The sequence below is a fragment of the Balaenoptera musculus genome, chromosome 7 (assembly GCF_009873245.2).
Source record: "Balaenoptera musculus isolate JJ_BM4_2016_0621 chromosome 7, mBalMus1.pri.v3, whole genome shotgun sequence".
Lineage (NCBI taxonomy): Eukaryota > Metazoa > Chordata > Mammalia > Artiodactyla > Balaenopteridae > Balaenoptera > Balaenoptera musculus.
The window spans coordinates 92165073-92182561 of NC_045791.1; the positions used below are offsets into that span (position 1 = coordinate 92165073).

The 17489-nt window shown below is 49.3% G+C and overlaps 1 protein-coding gene across 1 annotated transcript in view; it reads right to left on the minus strand.

Moving 5' to 3' along the window:
* Positions 1 to 17489, minus strand: part of MARCHF4 (membrane associated ring-CH-type finger 4) — a 99816-nt gene that overhangs the window by 18670 nt on the left and 63657 nt on the right. Inside the window, exon 2 of the mRNA XM_036858155.1 lies at positions 4225 to 4380. Within this exon, the coding sequence (XP_036714050.1) occupies positions 4225 to 4380 (156 nt within the window). The remainder of the gene's footprint in view (positions 1 to 4224; positions 4381 to 17489) is intronic.

The following is a 17489-nucleotide window of genomic DNA, read 5'->3' on the forward strand; positions in this document are numbered from 1 at the left end:
GATGCTCTTGAACAGTTTTAAGAAGGGAAGTGACAGGATCTGGTTTGGGAAGGTGGAGGGAAGGACTATCTCCTGATTGTAGCAGTTTGCATAATGCCCTGCAGAGAGCACCCCCAGAAGGCATTTCAGGAGGCATTTCAGAGGCATTTCAGAACTCTCAAGGAAAGGCGGACAACCTTCCTTCTGCCAACAGTGAGCCCTCCCTGCACATTAAATGGCCTGGATGGAAGCACTGATTCTGGCTCCAGCCAGGACTGACCAGAGGCCCCTAAGGAGCTGTAACTACTGGAAAACATTTTGCTTGCTAGTCTAGATGTAGGACATTAGCCTTTGCACTTAATTATACAGATCGCATCCCATCACAGGTAATTGGGCCTTTACATTTTCCACTCTCCAGCCTAGGGTTACACATAACAAAGGCATTTTCCAGAAGATGGCCTGATCCAACCGACTCCTCTCTTAGACGACAAATGCTTCTTCCAGAGCCTGCCTCACTGTCTGTGAAGCGCTCCTGACTGAGCTTTTTGTTTCCACCGCTGTGACATCAATACCCTCCCTTTCTGCTCCAGACTTCAAAAACCCCAAATGGAGAGGCACAGGAAGCTCCCCTTAATCCCTAAAGCCCCTTCCTAACAGCCCCTAAGCCACCTGAGGAAACTAAACAGCGCTCCCGACTACAATGTGAAGCAGGAAGAAGAAAGAGCAGGACGGGGTGATATGCACAAGGCTCTCCTCCTGTCTGTCCGACGGGAGGCTTCACAGAGCGGCAAGGAGAAAGCAGAGGACAAGAGAGCTCTGCAGTCTCCCAGGGAGGCTGGGAAGGGGAGAAGGGCTCCAGAGGCACCAGGCTCTGCCACCGCCAGACCCCCAGAGCTTCGTCCCCAGCGAGATCCTGATCGCAGCGTCCTGAGACTTCTCCGTACCCTGCTGTGCAGCAAATGGAGAGACAAAGAGGAAAGCGCGTGAAGACGGGATGATTCCTTCCTTATAACAGGAAGGGGAAGTGAGCAAGGGCCAGGCGACCCAATCCTAGCCCAGCTCTTCTCCAACTTGTGGACTGTGACCTAGGAGAAGTCAATAAGTCATCACGGGGCTTCCCTGGTGGCGCAGTGGTTGGGAATCCGCCTGCTAATGCAGGGGACACAGGTTCGAGCCCTGGTCCAGGAAGATCCTACATGCCGCGGAGCAACTAAGCCTGTGCGCCACAACTACTGAGCCTGTGCTCTGGAGCTTGCAAGCCACAACTGCTGAGCCCGTGTGCTGCAAGTGCTGAAGCCCGTGCACCTATGACCTGTGCTCCGCAACAAGAGAAGCCACCGCAATGAGAAGCCCGCGCACCACAATGAGGAGGGGCCCCGGCTCGCCACAACTAGAGAAAGCCCGCGCAGCAACAAAGACCCAATGCAGCCAAAAATAAATAAATAAATTTACAAAAAAAAAAAAATTATTAAAAAAAAAATCATCAAGACTTCCAAAAAGTGGAGATAATTGGTCCCTCCTGCTTCCTAGAGTATTGTGATGGTTAAGTGAAATTAATCAGTGCTCTGAAGGGTACACGCTGCCATCATTTCTGTTCTTCATTATGTTTCAGCAAAAGTACAGCTATGCATGTCAAGGTGGGGCTACTTATAACTGTACTTAGCAAACTCCGTGCTGGGCACTGCAGGGTAGAGGTTAAGGGCCAGACTCAGAAGTCAGACCCCTTGGATGTAACCCTGCTCCACCAGGGTGACCTTGGACAAACTGCTGACCCCTCCGTGCCTCTACTGTCTCATCTGTAAACTGGGAATAATAATAGTACATTGGGTTGTTTTCAGTATTAAATGTGATAATATATGGGAATACCTAGAACAGTGACAGGTCCCCAGTTAGCACTAACAAAATGTTCATTAATATGATTGCAGTTCAGGTGTAGCAAAGAGGGTGAGAAGCAGCTACAGAACCTTGAGACCACAGGGCTACCCTGAAATGCCTCCTTTCTCAAGGTGCTCTTTCTAGAAACAGAGCTTGCAGAGGGTCACTGAAATAACGTGCTGTCCTGTCCGCTGTTTCTCACAGCATTGCACGGGGCATGAACCAAGAGGTGAGAGATCTGAGACCTGGAAGAAACTTTCCTACTCCGATGGCAGAGGTAGCTCCGGCACCCCGTGCATTGCTCTGCTCGCACGTGGCAGAGTCTGCCTGCTGCATCCTGTACCACAGATGGTCGGGCTGGCCTGGGAGAGCAGAAGTTGCCCCACCATGGCTGAGCAAGCAGCCGTCTCACACTTGGCTGAGCCCGAGCCCAGGACATGCAATTGGGACAATCTGGGACACAGTCACAAAACACTGCTGCTGGTCCAGACTACATCCTTCTTCTGGTACTATCTGGAAAAGTGAAATGGCATTTACTGAGCACACACCATTGACTGCAATGGTCCACTCACAATCCAGAAGTAACAGAATCAGAGAGTCTCCAGTGACTAAAAACTCACAGTTAAAGACACGGTTGTAACTTAAGAATAAAGCCATAGATCAACTTTGTCAATACTGCCATCTGCTTACCGCACTTATGAGATTAGAATGACCTTTTCTTTTCTTTACCCCCAGGAAAAAGTTATCCCTAAATGGTTCTTCATTTTTTTGTGTCAAGGGCTGATTCCTGTTTGTGAGCCAAGGGCGGAGCCAAGGGGGCACTTGGGGGGTGGGCTTTTGGGTTTGGACTCTGACCCTTTTCCAAGGTTTGAATCAGCTGAGGAGGAAGGGAAGAGTTAAGGCACTCCAGGGCGTGGAGTCAGCTGCCTCACGGCACTGCTATTTTAAGACACTTCAAGATTTGGGAATGAATGGCTGGCTAAAGATGGAACCAGCGCAGGGGGAAGCACTTCTTATTCTGACCCCTTGGTACACTATCAGGATGGCCGAGGTGCCTGGGGGCTCTAATGCCTCCTTCCGGAAATAAGCCTCCCCCCTGGCCCGCATGAGTGGACACTGCAACTCCAGGTGTTTCCAGCTGCCCTTCACGCAAAGATCCTATGCCACCATCACCCCCAGAGCACTCGCCCTCCTGGGGCTGCAGGATTGACTCTCCCACCCCCTCGGAGAGGAGGAGAGAGACAACGGTGCCAAGCTGCTGGAGTTCCCACCCTCACTAGCGTGCTGGTTAATTGATTACGTGGCAGCTTAACTGTCTGACCATGCGTGTGTGGAGGTATTTTCAGAAGCAAAGCGCTCTCTCTCTCTGTGGGTGCCTCGCAGGGGGAGCTGTGTGATTTGGAGGATTTACGACGCCGCGGTGCAGGGCCTGCCAGCTCCTTGGGGGTGATGGATGTGTCCGGGGCAGGGCGGGAGGGGTCGAGGAGGACGGTGGGGGGGCCCTCAGTTCTGACAGGTCCAGCCCTGTGTGAAGCTGTTTCGCAGAGCCCACCCGAGCCCTGGCCCTCCTGCCCTTGCCCTTCGCAGACAGCTCTTCAGAGTCTCTCCCATTTCTTTCTTCCTTCTTGCCCCCTCTTCTCCTTTCCTCTGCTTCCCTCTCCTGTCTCGGCTCCGTTTTTCTCTAGTCCCTTGTCACAGGAAGGATGGTCTATGGCCATCCTTCAGCAACATCAGCATCATTCGATAGCTCTTTAGAGACTCAGGCTCTCAGGCCCCACCCCACACGCCTGAATCACAGTCTGTGTTTTGTCAAGGTTCCCGGTGAATGATACATTCAAGTTTGGGAAGTACCACTGAGTCTCCTCTCTCTTTGTTTCTTCTTTTACGCCCTTAGCTTTATCACTGTCTTTCTCCTCACCCTCCCACCCTATCTTTTTCCCCTCCTGCACTCGTCTGTCCTCCGGTCTTTCTTTCTTGTTTTTTTCCTCCCTCCTTCCCTCCCTCCCCTCTTTTCTTCCTATTCCTTTTCCTTATCTTTCTGATTTCACCCATTCATTCAGTCATCCATTAGCTCACTTATTCTCTCTCTTCCATCTGATTCTCCACATTTCTTTACTTCTACATCTATTTCTCTCTCTTGGCCTCAATCCCTTTCTCCTTTTCTGGCTGAGGCTTAAGAGAAAACACAAAAATTCTTTCATCCCCTCCTGCCGGGTTGCCATCCGCGGTCTCGCCCACCTGGCCCATCTCGTTCTTTTTCTCCAAACCGCCCAGACTCTAAGGTGAAGTCGTCCTCCCGCCGAAAAGCAGGGGGTGTGGGAAACCCCGGGCCGGAGCCCCAGCGTCCCAGCGGGCAGCCCCCGGTTGTACCTGCAGAGGGTTCTTTGTGCTGATGGCGATGACGTGGTACTTGTAGTAGCACAGCTCGCAGCTCCAGCAGCCCCGCTCGCTGATCCACTTGATGAGGCAAGGCTGGTGCGTGCACTTGACCGAGCCGTCGCAGCGGCACGGGCTCAGCAGCTCCCCCTGCAGGGAGAGAGGCGGAGGGTGGTGAGGCCCGAGCCCCGCCGTCTGCGGGTGGCGTTGGGGGTCTGGCCGCCTGAGTGCTGGTTTGCCCCCCAGCCCTCCCCGTCTCGGGGCAGGCCAGACCACAGGCTTAGCTGGGAGGCCCCAGACACTAGGGGGGAGGCCTGGGCTCCAGATCCCCAGCTTCCATGAAGTCAGCTAACAATTCTGAGCCCGGCTCCTACTCGGTACTGCCCAAGTCCTAGGGTTTCTGCGGAAATGAGTCGGGGGACTTCTGTGGAAACCCTCTGCCATCCAAAGGGGGTGTCAGCCTAGATAGGCTTCTCTTTAAAGGCTCAGCCAGGGGTCTCAAGCTCGAGTGCTCTCAGGGCCAGACAGGCAACACAAGTGACAGAAGACAGCTGGTGGGGATTAGGACGGATTGGAGGGCCCAGACCCCAGTGAAAGGGACAGCCATTATCAGCTGTACATGTGGGAATCTAGGTGGCAATTTTTAATGTAAAATCTCCCCATAGCCAAATGTCAACAGCGAATCCGAGTTTTGAATACAGTATATTTTGAGGGTCATTTTGCCTGGGTCCTGAGCTTTTGCGCTCTTCTGAAGGACAGCCCGTAGAGACCCAGGTCCCCTCTGTGAAGCCTCTTGCCCGTGGCCCCAGAGTGACAAAAACACAGCAGGCAGGCCTGAATCCTGGGGACCTAGGAGGCTGGGCAGGTGCCCTCTCTGAAGGCCTGGGGCCCTCTGGGCACGTCCCTCGGGCCTGGTTGGGAGTGACTGGGAAGCCCAGCCTGGGGCAGGCCTCGAAGCAGGGAGGCAAAGACGGTGGCTGGATTTGAAGCCCCTTGTGAGTGGACCGCAGAGCTGGGCTCAGTCTCCAGAGCACGCTGCGACCATACGTCCCATGACCACGACTGAAGCCTGCGTCTGCTTCCTGCTGGGCCTGATGCTGCAGCCCCAGAGTGCCTCCTTGAGCCTCCATCCCTGACTCCTCTTCTCTCCTCTCCCCTCCCTTTCCCCTCTCTCCCCCTGTGTGTTCTTTTTCTCCCTCCTCACTCAAGGTCTATCATTTCTTCTTGCTGACTCCTGTCTACCCAACGCTTTCATATACCTTCTCAGGGACTTTAGCAGCGGGGGCCCACCCAACTCCCCAACCTGTGCTCCCTTCTGATCTATCCCGTGGCCTCCCCCTTCCTTAATTCCTATGCCCTCCCTCCCCCAACTCATCTATTTTGGGAAAATGTCTTCTGCCTCACTCCTATCAAAGGATCCAGGAGCTGCCGTGCACAGCCCCATTCCCTACTCCCCACGCTGATGTATTTGGGATATGGCCACTTAAACCATGTCTCTGTTAGTTTGGGGATTTCACTATTCAGGAAACCACATCTTGTTCCCAACTTTGAATAAGCAGGCACAGGAGCTCCTGACCTATAAGTTACAGAGCTTCATTGGTATATTTAATCACGCTCTTGGCTGTAGACTGTAGAACCAGCCATTTCCTCCCAAGATGCTTGGAATCATCCTTTCCTTTCACTTCAACTTGTATCATTCAAAGACTGCCCCTTGGCCTGGATGTGTTCTAGAGTGTCCTTTGGCACCTGGTATACCTGTCAAACTGCTTCTCTGTCTTCATGATGGTTCCAAAGCCACCTCCTACAGGGAGTCATCCCTGATTTCTCTAGGTTGAGAGCAATGCCTTGATCACTGAGGGCCTTATCAGCACAACCTTATGAGGCTCTCTGCATATGCCTGTCTGCCTCCCAGAGGAGCCCTGGAAGGCAGGTATGGGGGGGATCATTCATCTTTGCACCCCATTCCCCCAGCGCCTAGCCTACTCTCAGCAGGTCCTCAACAACCTTTGTGTTTGAGTGAGTGAAAACATAAGTCAGGCGTCTGCTCGGGTTTCCTGCCTGGTCCTGAGGAACGGGGATGAGACTGCCCACTCCATAAGAACGGGAACCATGTCCATCCTGTTGACCTTGGGACCCCAGCACCTCACTCAGTGCCCAGCACTCCCTGTATATATGTACAATGAAGGAACATGGTGGCAGAAATGCTCAGGGTGCCTCATCCCCATAAAATCCTCCCTGGTTCCCCACTCTGATCCTCCAGTGTTGACAGGCCCCCTCACTGTGGCTGAAGGCCTGGAGCCTTCCTATGCCCGCTGTGAGAGCACTTCCCCATGTGTCTCTGGGTCACTACACTGTGACCCCTCACAGAAGCAATATGTATCTTATATCCATCTTTGCACCCTTAGCACCTAGTACAGTGCCTGAAACAGTTAGACAATCCATCCCACGTTTTTTTGTTTGTGGCTGTACCCCGCGGCATGTGGGATCTGAGTTCCCCGACCAGAGATCGAACCTGTGCCCCCTGCAGTGGAAGCACAGAGTCTTAACCACTGGACCGCCAGGGAAATCCCACACTCCATCCAACTTTAACAGTGCAGCGCACACACAGCTGTTTGATGTATAAGAGGTTTTGCTCCTCTAGAACATGGCCAGCCTCTGGCTCCAGGTGGGGAGCAGTAGCTCCAGGGAGAGAAATAGAACAGGCAGGAGATGCCCACATTGCCGGGCACTCACCACAGCCATTGAGGCCCTTGGTATTGAGAAGCTGCTGTGTGGTTCTGAGAAAAAAATAGGAGGGGGGAGGTTGGGGAGAGGTGCTGAGGGAGAGGCAAAAGCCCTCATTATTCATGGCAGTATTTCTTAGGCTCGTTAACTCTAAAGGATGAGCTGGGTTTGATTAATCGGGTTGTTAAGCAGCCATGTCAAATTGCCAATCAAGTAAGAGACATTACTTCCGGTCCCTGGCAACGGTGCCAAGCAACAGCAAAGGCTGTTCTCCTTGCTTTCCAAACGGCAGCCATGAGACAAGGGAGGAAGAGCCGCTGGCCAGGCATAACTGATAACAAGACCTGGGCTCTCCATCGTGGCTCTGGATGTGGGACCATCACTGGAGCCCCCGAGTTATCTGGAGAACAAGGGAGCATGACCTGGCCTGGTCCCAGTGCCTGGCCACAGGCCAAGAGGCCAAAGGTATGCAGTTTCCCCTGGAGCTCCCGGTCCCCCACGCTTTCTCTTGGCACCAGACAACCCAAAAGGCAGGATAGGGACTTGCTTTCGGTGCCACAAATATTAGAAAGCAAGGACACCAAAGCTGTTAGAAAAGTTTAACTTCGAGGAAGGAAGCAATCCAGGATTTTAGAAAGAAAAACCTGCAAAGAAGCTATTTTAACCTTGGCATTCATGTAAGTGTTTTATTTTATGATTTAGCATATTTTTATGTACATTGGGGAGGAGGGCCGTAATCTTTTTTGTGTTTAGGGCTTCTAAGAGGCCTGAACCTGGACACTGTACCATCTTTGATTGGTCAACCTGTGCTTCTTCAAGAAAGGAAAAATGGAAATGAGCCAACAGCCAGCCAGGTTCAGGTTAGACTGAAGGAAGGTGTTCTTTGCAGTAAACTCTATTAAAAGTTAAAATGGTGGAACGTGGAAATTGAGGTGATAAACATCTCTCAATATAACAGAGACCCCTATTGAAGAGAAAGGTTAAATGACCAACTCAAGGTTACTCAGCCAGGGACTTCCCTAGTGGCGCAGTGGTTAAGAATCTGCCTGCCTATGCAGGGGACACCGGTTTGAGCCCTGGTCCGGGAAGATCCCAACATGCCATGGAGCAACTAAACCCGTGTGCCATGACTACTGAAGCCCGCGTGCCTAGAGCCCGTGCTCCGCAACAAAAGAAGCCACCGCAAGAAGCCTGCACACCGCAAAGAAGAGTAGCCCCAGCTTGCTGCAACTAGAGAAAGCCTGCACACAGCAAAAAAGAGCCAACACAGCCAAAAATAAGTAAATAAAATAAATAAATTTATTTAAAAAAAAAAAGTGGTCACTCAGCCAACCAGTGGCATGGCCAGAAAGTAAAGCCGGGTCTTTCTGACATCAGACTCTGAACTTCTCATCACACTCTGCTCATGCCCCCCTTGCACGTGGGCTCCTCCTGTCCCTCCCGCACCTGTGCCCGTGGGTCTCTTCTGTGGTCCAGCTCCAGCCCTTCTGCCAAGTCTCCATGACTGCCAGCTACAGACCCATCCTCTCTCCCTGCGTCATCACCCACAGTTTGGTCCCTAATCAGTCTTCATTTGTTTCCTCTGGGATTTGGGGTGCTCCTGCATGACCCATAGGACTGGGCACGTCATAGTTGCACAATAAAGGTGCATTTACTGGCTGGCCAGGCACCAGGGTAAGGCAGAGGGCAGGCCCCTCTGGCCCAGCTCCTGAGGGTCCAGCCTTTGGGCTGGAGGATTATTACAGACCTGTCTGCAGTGTTCAGCAAACTCCGCAGCCCAGAGCAGCTCATTAAATGCAAAGGGCACCAGACACTTCCTCAATGAACGGCTTGGAGCTTTGGGGCCCAGAGACCACGCTGGAAATGACTAAGGCAAGAAAAACGGATCTTCTCTAATCCCCGGGCCCCCATGGGACACAGTGTAAGGGACAAGTGAAGGGCATGGTTTTGGGAGACCAAGTCCTTAGGTTTAAACGCCTCTTCAGCTCTTACTGGCTGTGCAAACTTGGGCAAGTCTCTTAACCTCTGTGAGGCTCTGTTTCTTCATCTTTCCTTTGCAGGCAACTCTTACCTCCTCAAAGCCTGGCTGTAAGAGTGGAGTGAGATCATGCATGCAAAGTGCTGGACACAGAGCCTGGCCCAAGTAAGTCCTCTTGTGAAAATATTCCAATTCGAACTCGCCTTTCCATAAGGACTTTAGTTTCATAGTTTTTTTCTACTACAACTCTAATCTATGCTCCGACGATCAAATAGGTAAGACGGGAGCCATGCCTTGAGTAAAGGGTCAACTAAGCCTAGAGGGAGGTTGAGATAAAAGAAATGCCTAAGAGAGTCCACCCTGGTGAGGTGGGTAAGGGGTCGGGATACAGGTCTCCCTTCTGGCCCAGGACTGTCCTCTGTGTTACCAGGGATCACTGAGAGTGTTTGGGGGCCCTCTTTCCCTGGGGAGGCTGAACAGGAGGCCGCTTGGATGGGTTAAGTGGGGTCATGCTAGAGGCGGGACAAGGTTGTCCATAGCCCTTGGCTGTGGCTGAGCTGGCGTGTGGGGAAGAGAACAGGATGGATTTCCCTTGCTGCCAAATAACACAGCAAGCTGCAGGCGCAAGACTCCAGTCATTTCTCCATTCACAGATTTCTTTCTGTTTACTTCTGCCTTGCTTCAATTTTTCTCCCCTCTCAATCTGAAAGGACTTGCTTCTGGAGTCCTTAGGTTACCTAGTTGCCGTGGCAGTGGCAGGTAAGCCAAAGGCTTCCCCTTCCACCCACATGGGCACCAGGCATCCTTGCCACTGAGCAGAAAGAAAAAAATAGTCTAGTGAAGCAAAGACAGCCCCAGTCCTGCTGTAGTTTGCAGCTCTGGGAGATCAGAACAGAGGAAACAATAGCCTTGGGGTGCAGTTTAGGGACATTTCCCTTTATTGAGACTAGCATGGTGGTTAAGAGCTTGGACCCTAATCCCAGACAGATTCAGGTATACCCAGGCTCTTATAATCTGTGTGACCCTGGGCAAGTTGCTTAACCTCTCTGGGCCTCATTCAATCATTCGTTTATTCATCAAATATACATCTAGTATGTTCCAAGTTCTTTTCTAGGTGACAGGGATACAGCAGTGAATGCTACTAATCAAAATTCTCTAGTCAAGAGGGACAGACGTTTTAAGACGATAAACAAGTAAACTATAAAATACCTGAGATGTTGTTATGTGCTATGGAGAAAAATAGGCAGGGAAAAGGAAAATGGAAAACCAGGGAGGGGAAAAGTTGAAATTCTAAAAATGGGGACATTTGAGTGAAGACCTGAGGATGATGAGGGAGCAAGCCATGCAGGTATATGGGGCTGGGCAGAGAGAACATCAAGTGCAAAGGCCCTGAGGCAGAAGCATACCTAGCATGTTCTAGGGACACCAAAGAGGCTGGTGTGTCTGGGCTAGAGTGAATGGAAGGACAGCGATTAGGACATGAGATCAGAGATATAATGGGGATCAAGAATGGGGGACAAGTCAGACAAGGCTTGTGGGCCATTTTAAGGACTTGGCATTTTTTGTGAAGGAAATGGGAAATCATGAGCTTGTTTTGAGCAGAGGAGAATGACATGATCTGACCACGTGTGACAGGATCCTTCTGGCTGCTGTATTGAAAATAGATGAGGAGGAAGTATGGGCCAAGTAGGGAGCAGGAGGCTGTAATCCAGGTGAGCAGTGATGGTGTTTTTGACCAGTAGGGTAGCAATGGAAGTTTTGAGAAACTTCTGGGTATATTTTTGAAGATACAGATTTTTTTTTTAAAATACTCAGTTATTTACTTTTTTTTTTAATTAATTAATTAATTAATTTTTATTTTTGGCTGTGTTGGGTCTTCGTTTCTGTGCGAGGGCTTTCTCTAGTTGCGGCAAGTGGGGGCCACTCTTCATTGCAGTGCGCGGGCCTCTCACTATTGCGGCCTCTCTTGTTGTGGAGCACAGGCTCCAGACGCGCAGGCTCAGTAGTTGTGGCTCACGGGCCCAGTTGCTCTGCGGCATGTGGGATCTTCCCAGACCAGGGCTCGAACTCATGTCCCCTGCATTGACAGGCAGATTCTAAACCACTGCACCACCAGGGAAGCCCCAAAGATACAGATATTAAGATTTGCTGATGGATTGGGTGTGGTAGATGAGAGGAGAAAAGTCAAGGATGATGAAGATCTCAGCAGTGAGAAGGCTGGAGTGTTGCCTTCAGTCGAGATGGGAAAGACTGAGGGGGGGCAGGTTTTGGAGGGTAGATTGGGAACTCATTTGGAGATGTGTCAATTTTGAGATGCCTGTTAAATATCCAAGTGAAGACATGAAATTGGGATGGCAATATGTATTTGTCTGGACTTTAGGGGAGAGGTCCAGCCTCAAGATATACCTTTGAGAGTCACTGGCATACAAATGGTGTTTAAAGCCACGAGCCCAGGAGTGCGTGCAGGTGGGAAAAGGGAGGGGTACCAGGGCTGCTTCCTGGAAGATGCCAAGATGTCAGAGCTTAGGAGACGGGAAAGAACCAGAAGAACCTGAGAGGGAAGGTCAGTGGGCTGAGAAGAGAATGTGAAGCTCCAAAAGCCGAAGAAGGAGACAAAGTCTTTCAGGAAACAGGGAGCCCTGTCAAAAGCTGCTGTTGGGTCCAGTTGGATAAGAACTGAGAATTAACCATGGATTTGGCAAGTATTCTTTCTATTTCTTCCATTTTCTAGATTAAGCAAAGCCATGGACTGAGAGTGCAGGTGGTGGAGGAGGTGTTGGAGGTCTGAGAACTGGCATAAAATAGTCGTCTGGGAGAGTTTTAAGAGTGATTAGACTAGAGAAGTAAGTAGAATTGCTGGCAGCACTGAGGGTCCTTTCTGTTAAAATAAAATGGCTCATCTGTGAAACTGGGGGAGGAGGGTAGTAAGAGAATATATTTAGCACCCTGCCTGGCACACAGTAAGGTCTCAGTAAATGCTAGGCGAATATGGAAAGGGTTATAATAGAGGTTATGGCTGGTCTCCTTGTCTCTAAGGCCACCTTCTCACCTACTTCAAACACTGATCAATTTCTTTCCTTCCTTTCTCCCTCCTTTGAATAAGATTCCCTTCTTATTAATAATCCTAATGTTATAAACATCTCACAGTTCTAACAAAGTGCTTTTATAGACATTATATCATCTACTACCTCAGTAACTGAACGAGGCTAATAATTATTTCTCCTGCTTTACTCTATGAGGGTACCCACTCAGAGAGGTTGTTACTTGCTCAAGAGAAAGGCAGGGTAAGGCTCTGAAACCAGTTCTGTCCATCGGGCTGCCCACACCCACAGCATCTCTGCCCACTCCCGTGACCCCTGCCTCCCATCCCTTCTCCCACCCCCAGCAGCCTTGTTCATCAGATCCTTACCTTTCCAGCCCTGACAAAGAGAGATGGCCTCGCTGAATCCCTGTTAATGTATAAACGCAACGGCAGAAATGCTTTTCCCCTTTGCCCCTCTCCTCCGAACCCAATTCCAGGCAGGCAGTGTTCACAGGGTATTAACTGATGTGGTGGTGAGGGGGACAGAGTGGCTCTAACTCCCCCTCTTACCCCCTCCTCCCACTCCCTCCTCTCACTCCCACCCTTGGCCGGGGGGAGACACTTGTTAAGTCAAAATTAAGAGACAGTGATTTTGGGAAGTTCCCTGGTGGTCCAGTGGTTAGGACTCAGTGCTTTCACTGCCAAGGGCTCAGGTTCAATCCCTGGTTAGGGAACTAAGATCCCGCCAGCAGCGTGGCATAGCCAAATTAAAAAAAAAAAAAAAAAAAAAAAGGAGACAGAGATTTTTATAAGCATAGGAATGCATTAAAGTTTCCTCTGAGATGTGGTCTGTATTAATAAGGAAAGTTTCACTTGCCTTGTAGATGCTCCACTGTGAAGACTCAGAGGACCCAACGCCTTAAAATCAGAATTTCCCCTCTTGAGTGGAGTGGAACCTGTGTGTATTGGAGTGGGAGGAATGGGCACAGGAATAGGAAAGTTGATTGAGATTGTGGAGGCGCATTAGGAGGAATGCCAAGGAAAGTAGAGACTCCTCAATGTCCATCCTAGGTAGCCTCTATGAGGAAAGATAGTTGACAGGGAAAGCAAAGAACTGTTTGGTACCACTCCCGGGACTCCACATATTCTGGGGGACCAGCTGACAGGAAGGCTTATCCATAACACATCCTCCCAACTTTATGGGCACCACCAAACTGGTCCGCGATATCGACCAACTATCTGTGTAGCTGTGATCTGGGTTGGGGGAACAGAGCTGGGAGGGAGGAGACAAACGGGGAGCACAGATGGGGCCAGTGAACAGAAGGGAAACCTAGAAGCCTTCAGTGTCTTCTTCCTGCAGGACACCAGGCAGTGATTTCTTGATTCCACAGACGGGAGAGAGGTCAATGTACCCTGGAACTGGGATCAAGAAAGATGACCTATCATGAGGACCTTCTTACCAGCAAAGGTTGTGGTAGATAAACAGGAGGGGGTGTGGCTCCTGCTGTCCAGGAGGGTGATGAAGCAAGTTTCCCCCTTATCTCTGGGAGGCAGGCTGATTGACATGATGACCTTCAAAGATCCCCATGGCCCTAGAATCCATTATTATATACAGACAAGCCATTCTGAATTCTCTGCATGTTGTGTCGGGCAGTGTACAGGCAGCAATTTGTTTTCTGGGTGGAGCCATTTCTGGCCACTCATCCATAGCACTTTACACGCTCCCTTTCCAGCCAGGCCAGGCCCAAGCTTCTCACTTCCCCTCTCAATGGCACCAAGGCCAAACCCTGGCTTTAGGAGACCCACAGTGTGTCAATACCGGTAGAGTAAACAGAGAATTGTTGCAAGATAATTCGATTTAAAAAAGAAAGACTCTATTACTAAGTAGAAAAAAAAAAAAGATTTAAGGCCTTAATGAGCTCTAGTTATCTACATTGAATTCAATTAACTGCATAATTATTTCTAGTTCTCTCATACCAGCAGCTTACTTTCACAAACACACACACACACACACACACACACACACACACACACACACATAATCTGCCTCTCTCTTCATGGAAAATTTTCCAGCTTTCCTGTTCATCAGTTCAAAAAAAGGGATACAAAATGAAGCATGGAAAACAAACACACAAACCCAAACCAAACCCTCCAAACCATGTTTTTCTATTTTCATAATTATTTTATTCCTGCAGTGCTTTTCTCCCTTATGTCTGGTATAAGACAAATGTACCTATTCCCTCTAACTGCCTCTAAATTTACTCAACTGGTACTAGAAAGAAGAACTTAACCTTACAATAATTGAATTTAAATAACATCCAATTCCATAAAGTCAAACATGATCAGCATAATAAACAAACCAAGTGCCACAAGGGCTGGCAGAAAGAAAGAAGGTCATATTTTATGTGCATATTCGTAATCATATCCATATTTCTAATGACCTAAATGTGCCATATACTGTCCATGTATCTTTCTGTACAACTTACCATTACCATCGCCATTGTTACCAAAGAGCTAAAATTAAAGGCTGATTTGCCCTCAGTCCTTTGCCTGACTTAATAGAAAAACATAACTTTGATAAACCTTGCTGGCCAGAATTGGGCTATTTGCATACAGCAGTGGGCTAGGCCTGTTTCCAAGGTTCCAGGCCACCAGGCTGAAATTTCAGAGATTCCAGGTCACCGTGTTCTCTTTCCTTCCCACAAGTCAGGCCAAGCCAAGGGCACAAGTCAATGGCAAGGTGAGGGCAATTACTCAATCGCCTCCTGCTAACTGCCTTCTTATTACAGGGAGAGGGAAGGATAAAACAGATACCCCGGCTCTCCATCCACCCAGATGTCTCAGTGTTTCATAAGACCCCTCCCTCCCCAAATCTTCTTCCCTCACGTGCATGTGTTTCTACCCCCTGATGTGGGGTAAAGAAAAGGTCTTAAGCTATGAGTGTTTACAGCTACTACTCCTCTCTCAGGTAAGGCTGTGAATTTGTGTGTTCATAGCCCAACTGAGAGCTTTGCGATGCTCTTGGTAGCGCAGGGAAGGGGGGCAGAGTGGCTAATATGATCTGTGTAATAGAGAGCTTAGCAAGGAAAGGGAAGTATGAGGGGGAAAAGGAGATTTTTGCCCTATAATTTCCTCTGCCTGCTTTTTAAAGAGGCTGCAGTAAACATTGAAATGCTTTTCAATTCTTTCTCTGTATAGGACTTGTATTTCTACTTCATGACGAACTTTGTTCAGATTACATTCCATTTAGACTGAAAAACCTGAAGCCCAGAGAGGGCAGTGGTCTTTCCTAGGGTGGTGCAGTGGGGCAACACTGAAACAGGAAAAAATGACAGACATCTCCCTCTCTGGGTTCAGAGCTTCAAAGAGTCGGTCCCACATCCCTCGATATTGATGCCTCTCACCACGCGATACCCATTCCAGAGCTGCTGAAAGTTCAGCCCAGTTCTTTTCACACCTCTCAAGGAAGTGTACTATTCCTGAAGTCTTGGCTCCAGTTCCCCGTCAGGAATAAGCCTGCTAAGGAGAATTGGAATTACTACGGCGTGTGAATAGATGCCAGTCTGTTGACTCCAAGCTTCTGCTAAGCTGCTCCAAGTGGTTGTAGCTTCTGTCATCTTGGCAGTTTTACTTTTTCTTTGAAAGAATTCTGTATCCCTTACTTCTGGAGCTGGGAAGGGGCGTGGTCTTCAAAGACCTTCCTCTCCATCCTCCAGCCTCTGGTCAGACTGCCTGTCAAGCACCATCCTTGGCAGATGGGGTTCTCCTGTTTGAGATAACGCAGGGGAGGGGGACCCCAGAGTCTCCCGTGCTTACCAGTGCTTCCAGGCTTCCCTGTCAGATCCATATTATGAAAACCAATGCAGGACAAGGCCAGAGCTTACAGAACAGCCTAAGCCTCTACACTTAAAGACTGGGGGGATATTGAGGGACCAGCAGTGCTTCCCTCCAAAAGAGGCTGACTGTAGCCCACTGTCTCCTTTTAGGAGCTGTTCAGCATCCTTGGTCGAGCTCTGGCTCTCCGGCACCTGCCCAGGAGACACACATGCTAGGAAACGCTTCCTCAAACCTGCCCAGATTCTCAGCCTTCACCATGATGTGATTTCATTTAATTAGTGGTGGTATGTAAAACATTACTTCCTTTTACTTGCCTTTAACCTCTTTCAGGTGACAAGGTGGCTAAGCAAGAAATCAAGACTTGTTTCAAAACAATTTTTTTTCTGGGATTTGGCAACTCAGTCCGTGTTCTCTCTCTCCTTGTACTTCATGATTGTTTAAAACTTTATGCATCTTCCCCTCAGCAGCGGTCCCTTCAACTGAAAAATTCTATTTTTAAATCCTATTCTCATGTCATGCATCATTTCAGCCACTTTTTTCCTAGACCTTCACCAGTCTCGTAGGTTTTTAAGGTAAGTTTCCCTGCTACGTCCAAGACAGCCAAGGGGCCACATGTCTGGAGGCTGAGAGAGAAAAGGCTATATCTTAAAAATATAGAGAGATTTATAATAAATCAAAAATTTCCTCATAACTATAACCCCCCCATGCACACATAATTTCCCCCAAATCAGGATCATAATTAACAGCCAGTATTTAACTTGTATTTTTTCTTTCTTTTTTTTTATACTTTTTTAAAAAATATTTATTCGTTTATTTATTTGGCTGCACCGGGTCTTAGCTGCGGCACGCAGGAGCCTTGTCGCCACATGCAGGATCCTCGCCGCAGCATGTGGGATCTTTAGTTGCAGCATGGGGGATCTTTAGTTGTGGCATGCGGTATCTAGTTCCCTGACCAGTGATCGAACCCGGGGCCCCTGCATTGGGAGTGCAGAGTCTTAACCACTGGACCACTAGGGAAATCCCTAACTTGTATTTTTTCTTTCACACTATGTCATGAAAAATTTCTCACGGTGATCCATGATTTTGTGCATCATATCCATGATTATTTCCTTAGAAGACAGGAGTGAATGGAATTACTAATTCAAAGGGTGTGGACATTGTTAGGGCTCTTAATACATTCTGAAGGCCAAACTGGTCTTCAGAAAGACAAGCCAGTTTCCATCCATATTCTTACAATGTGTCTGTACCTGTTGCTATTGGCCCATACTTAAGGTCTTGTCCTTTCTCCACATTCTCATGAACAACTGTCAGTAGTGCCATGACTATGACCCTGAGAAGGAAGGCACAGAAATGCAGGCAGTCTCTTCCTCTCTACCTTTCTTTCCACTTTAGGGGAAGCACAGGAGGTGGCTTCAGGATTGGGGCTGAGTCAGGAATTTGCAGCATTGCAACCGAGGCAGTCTTCGGGGAGAGTCTCAGCCATGAAAGAGAACCAGGGGGCACCTAGCCAGCTGGAGGCTGCAGAATCTTAGCCTGGGTGCTGTGGGGTATTCCTTCTCCAGGGAACCGGTAGATGATAGGGATGACTCAGGGTATTCTTGTCAAGAGTCTCAGCATGGCCCAGTCTCTGAGATGGCAAACTACGAGGCTAAGGCACTCGGGTCTGAAGGGCCCCACTCTTAAGACCCTGCACCTGGA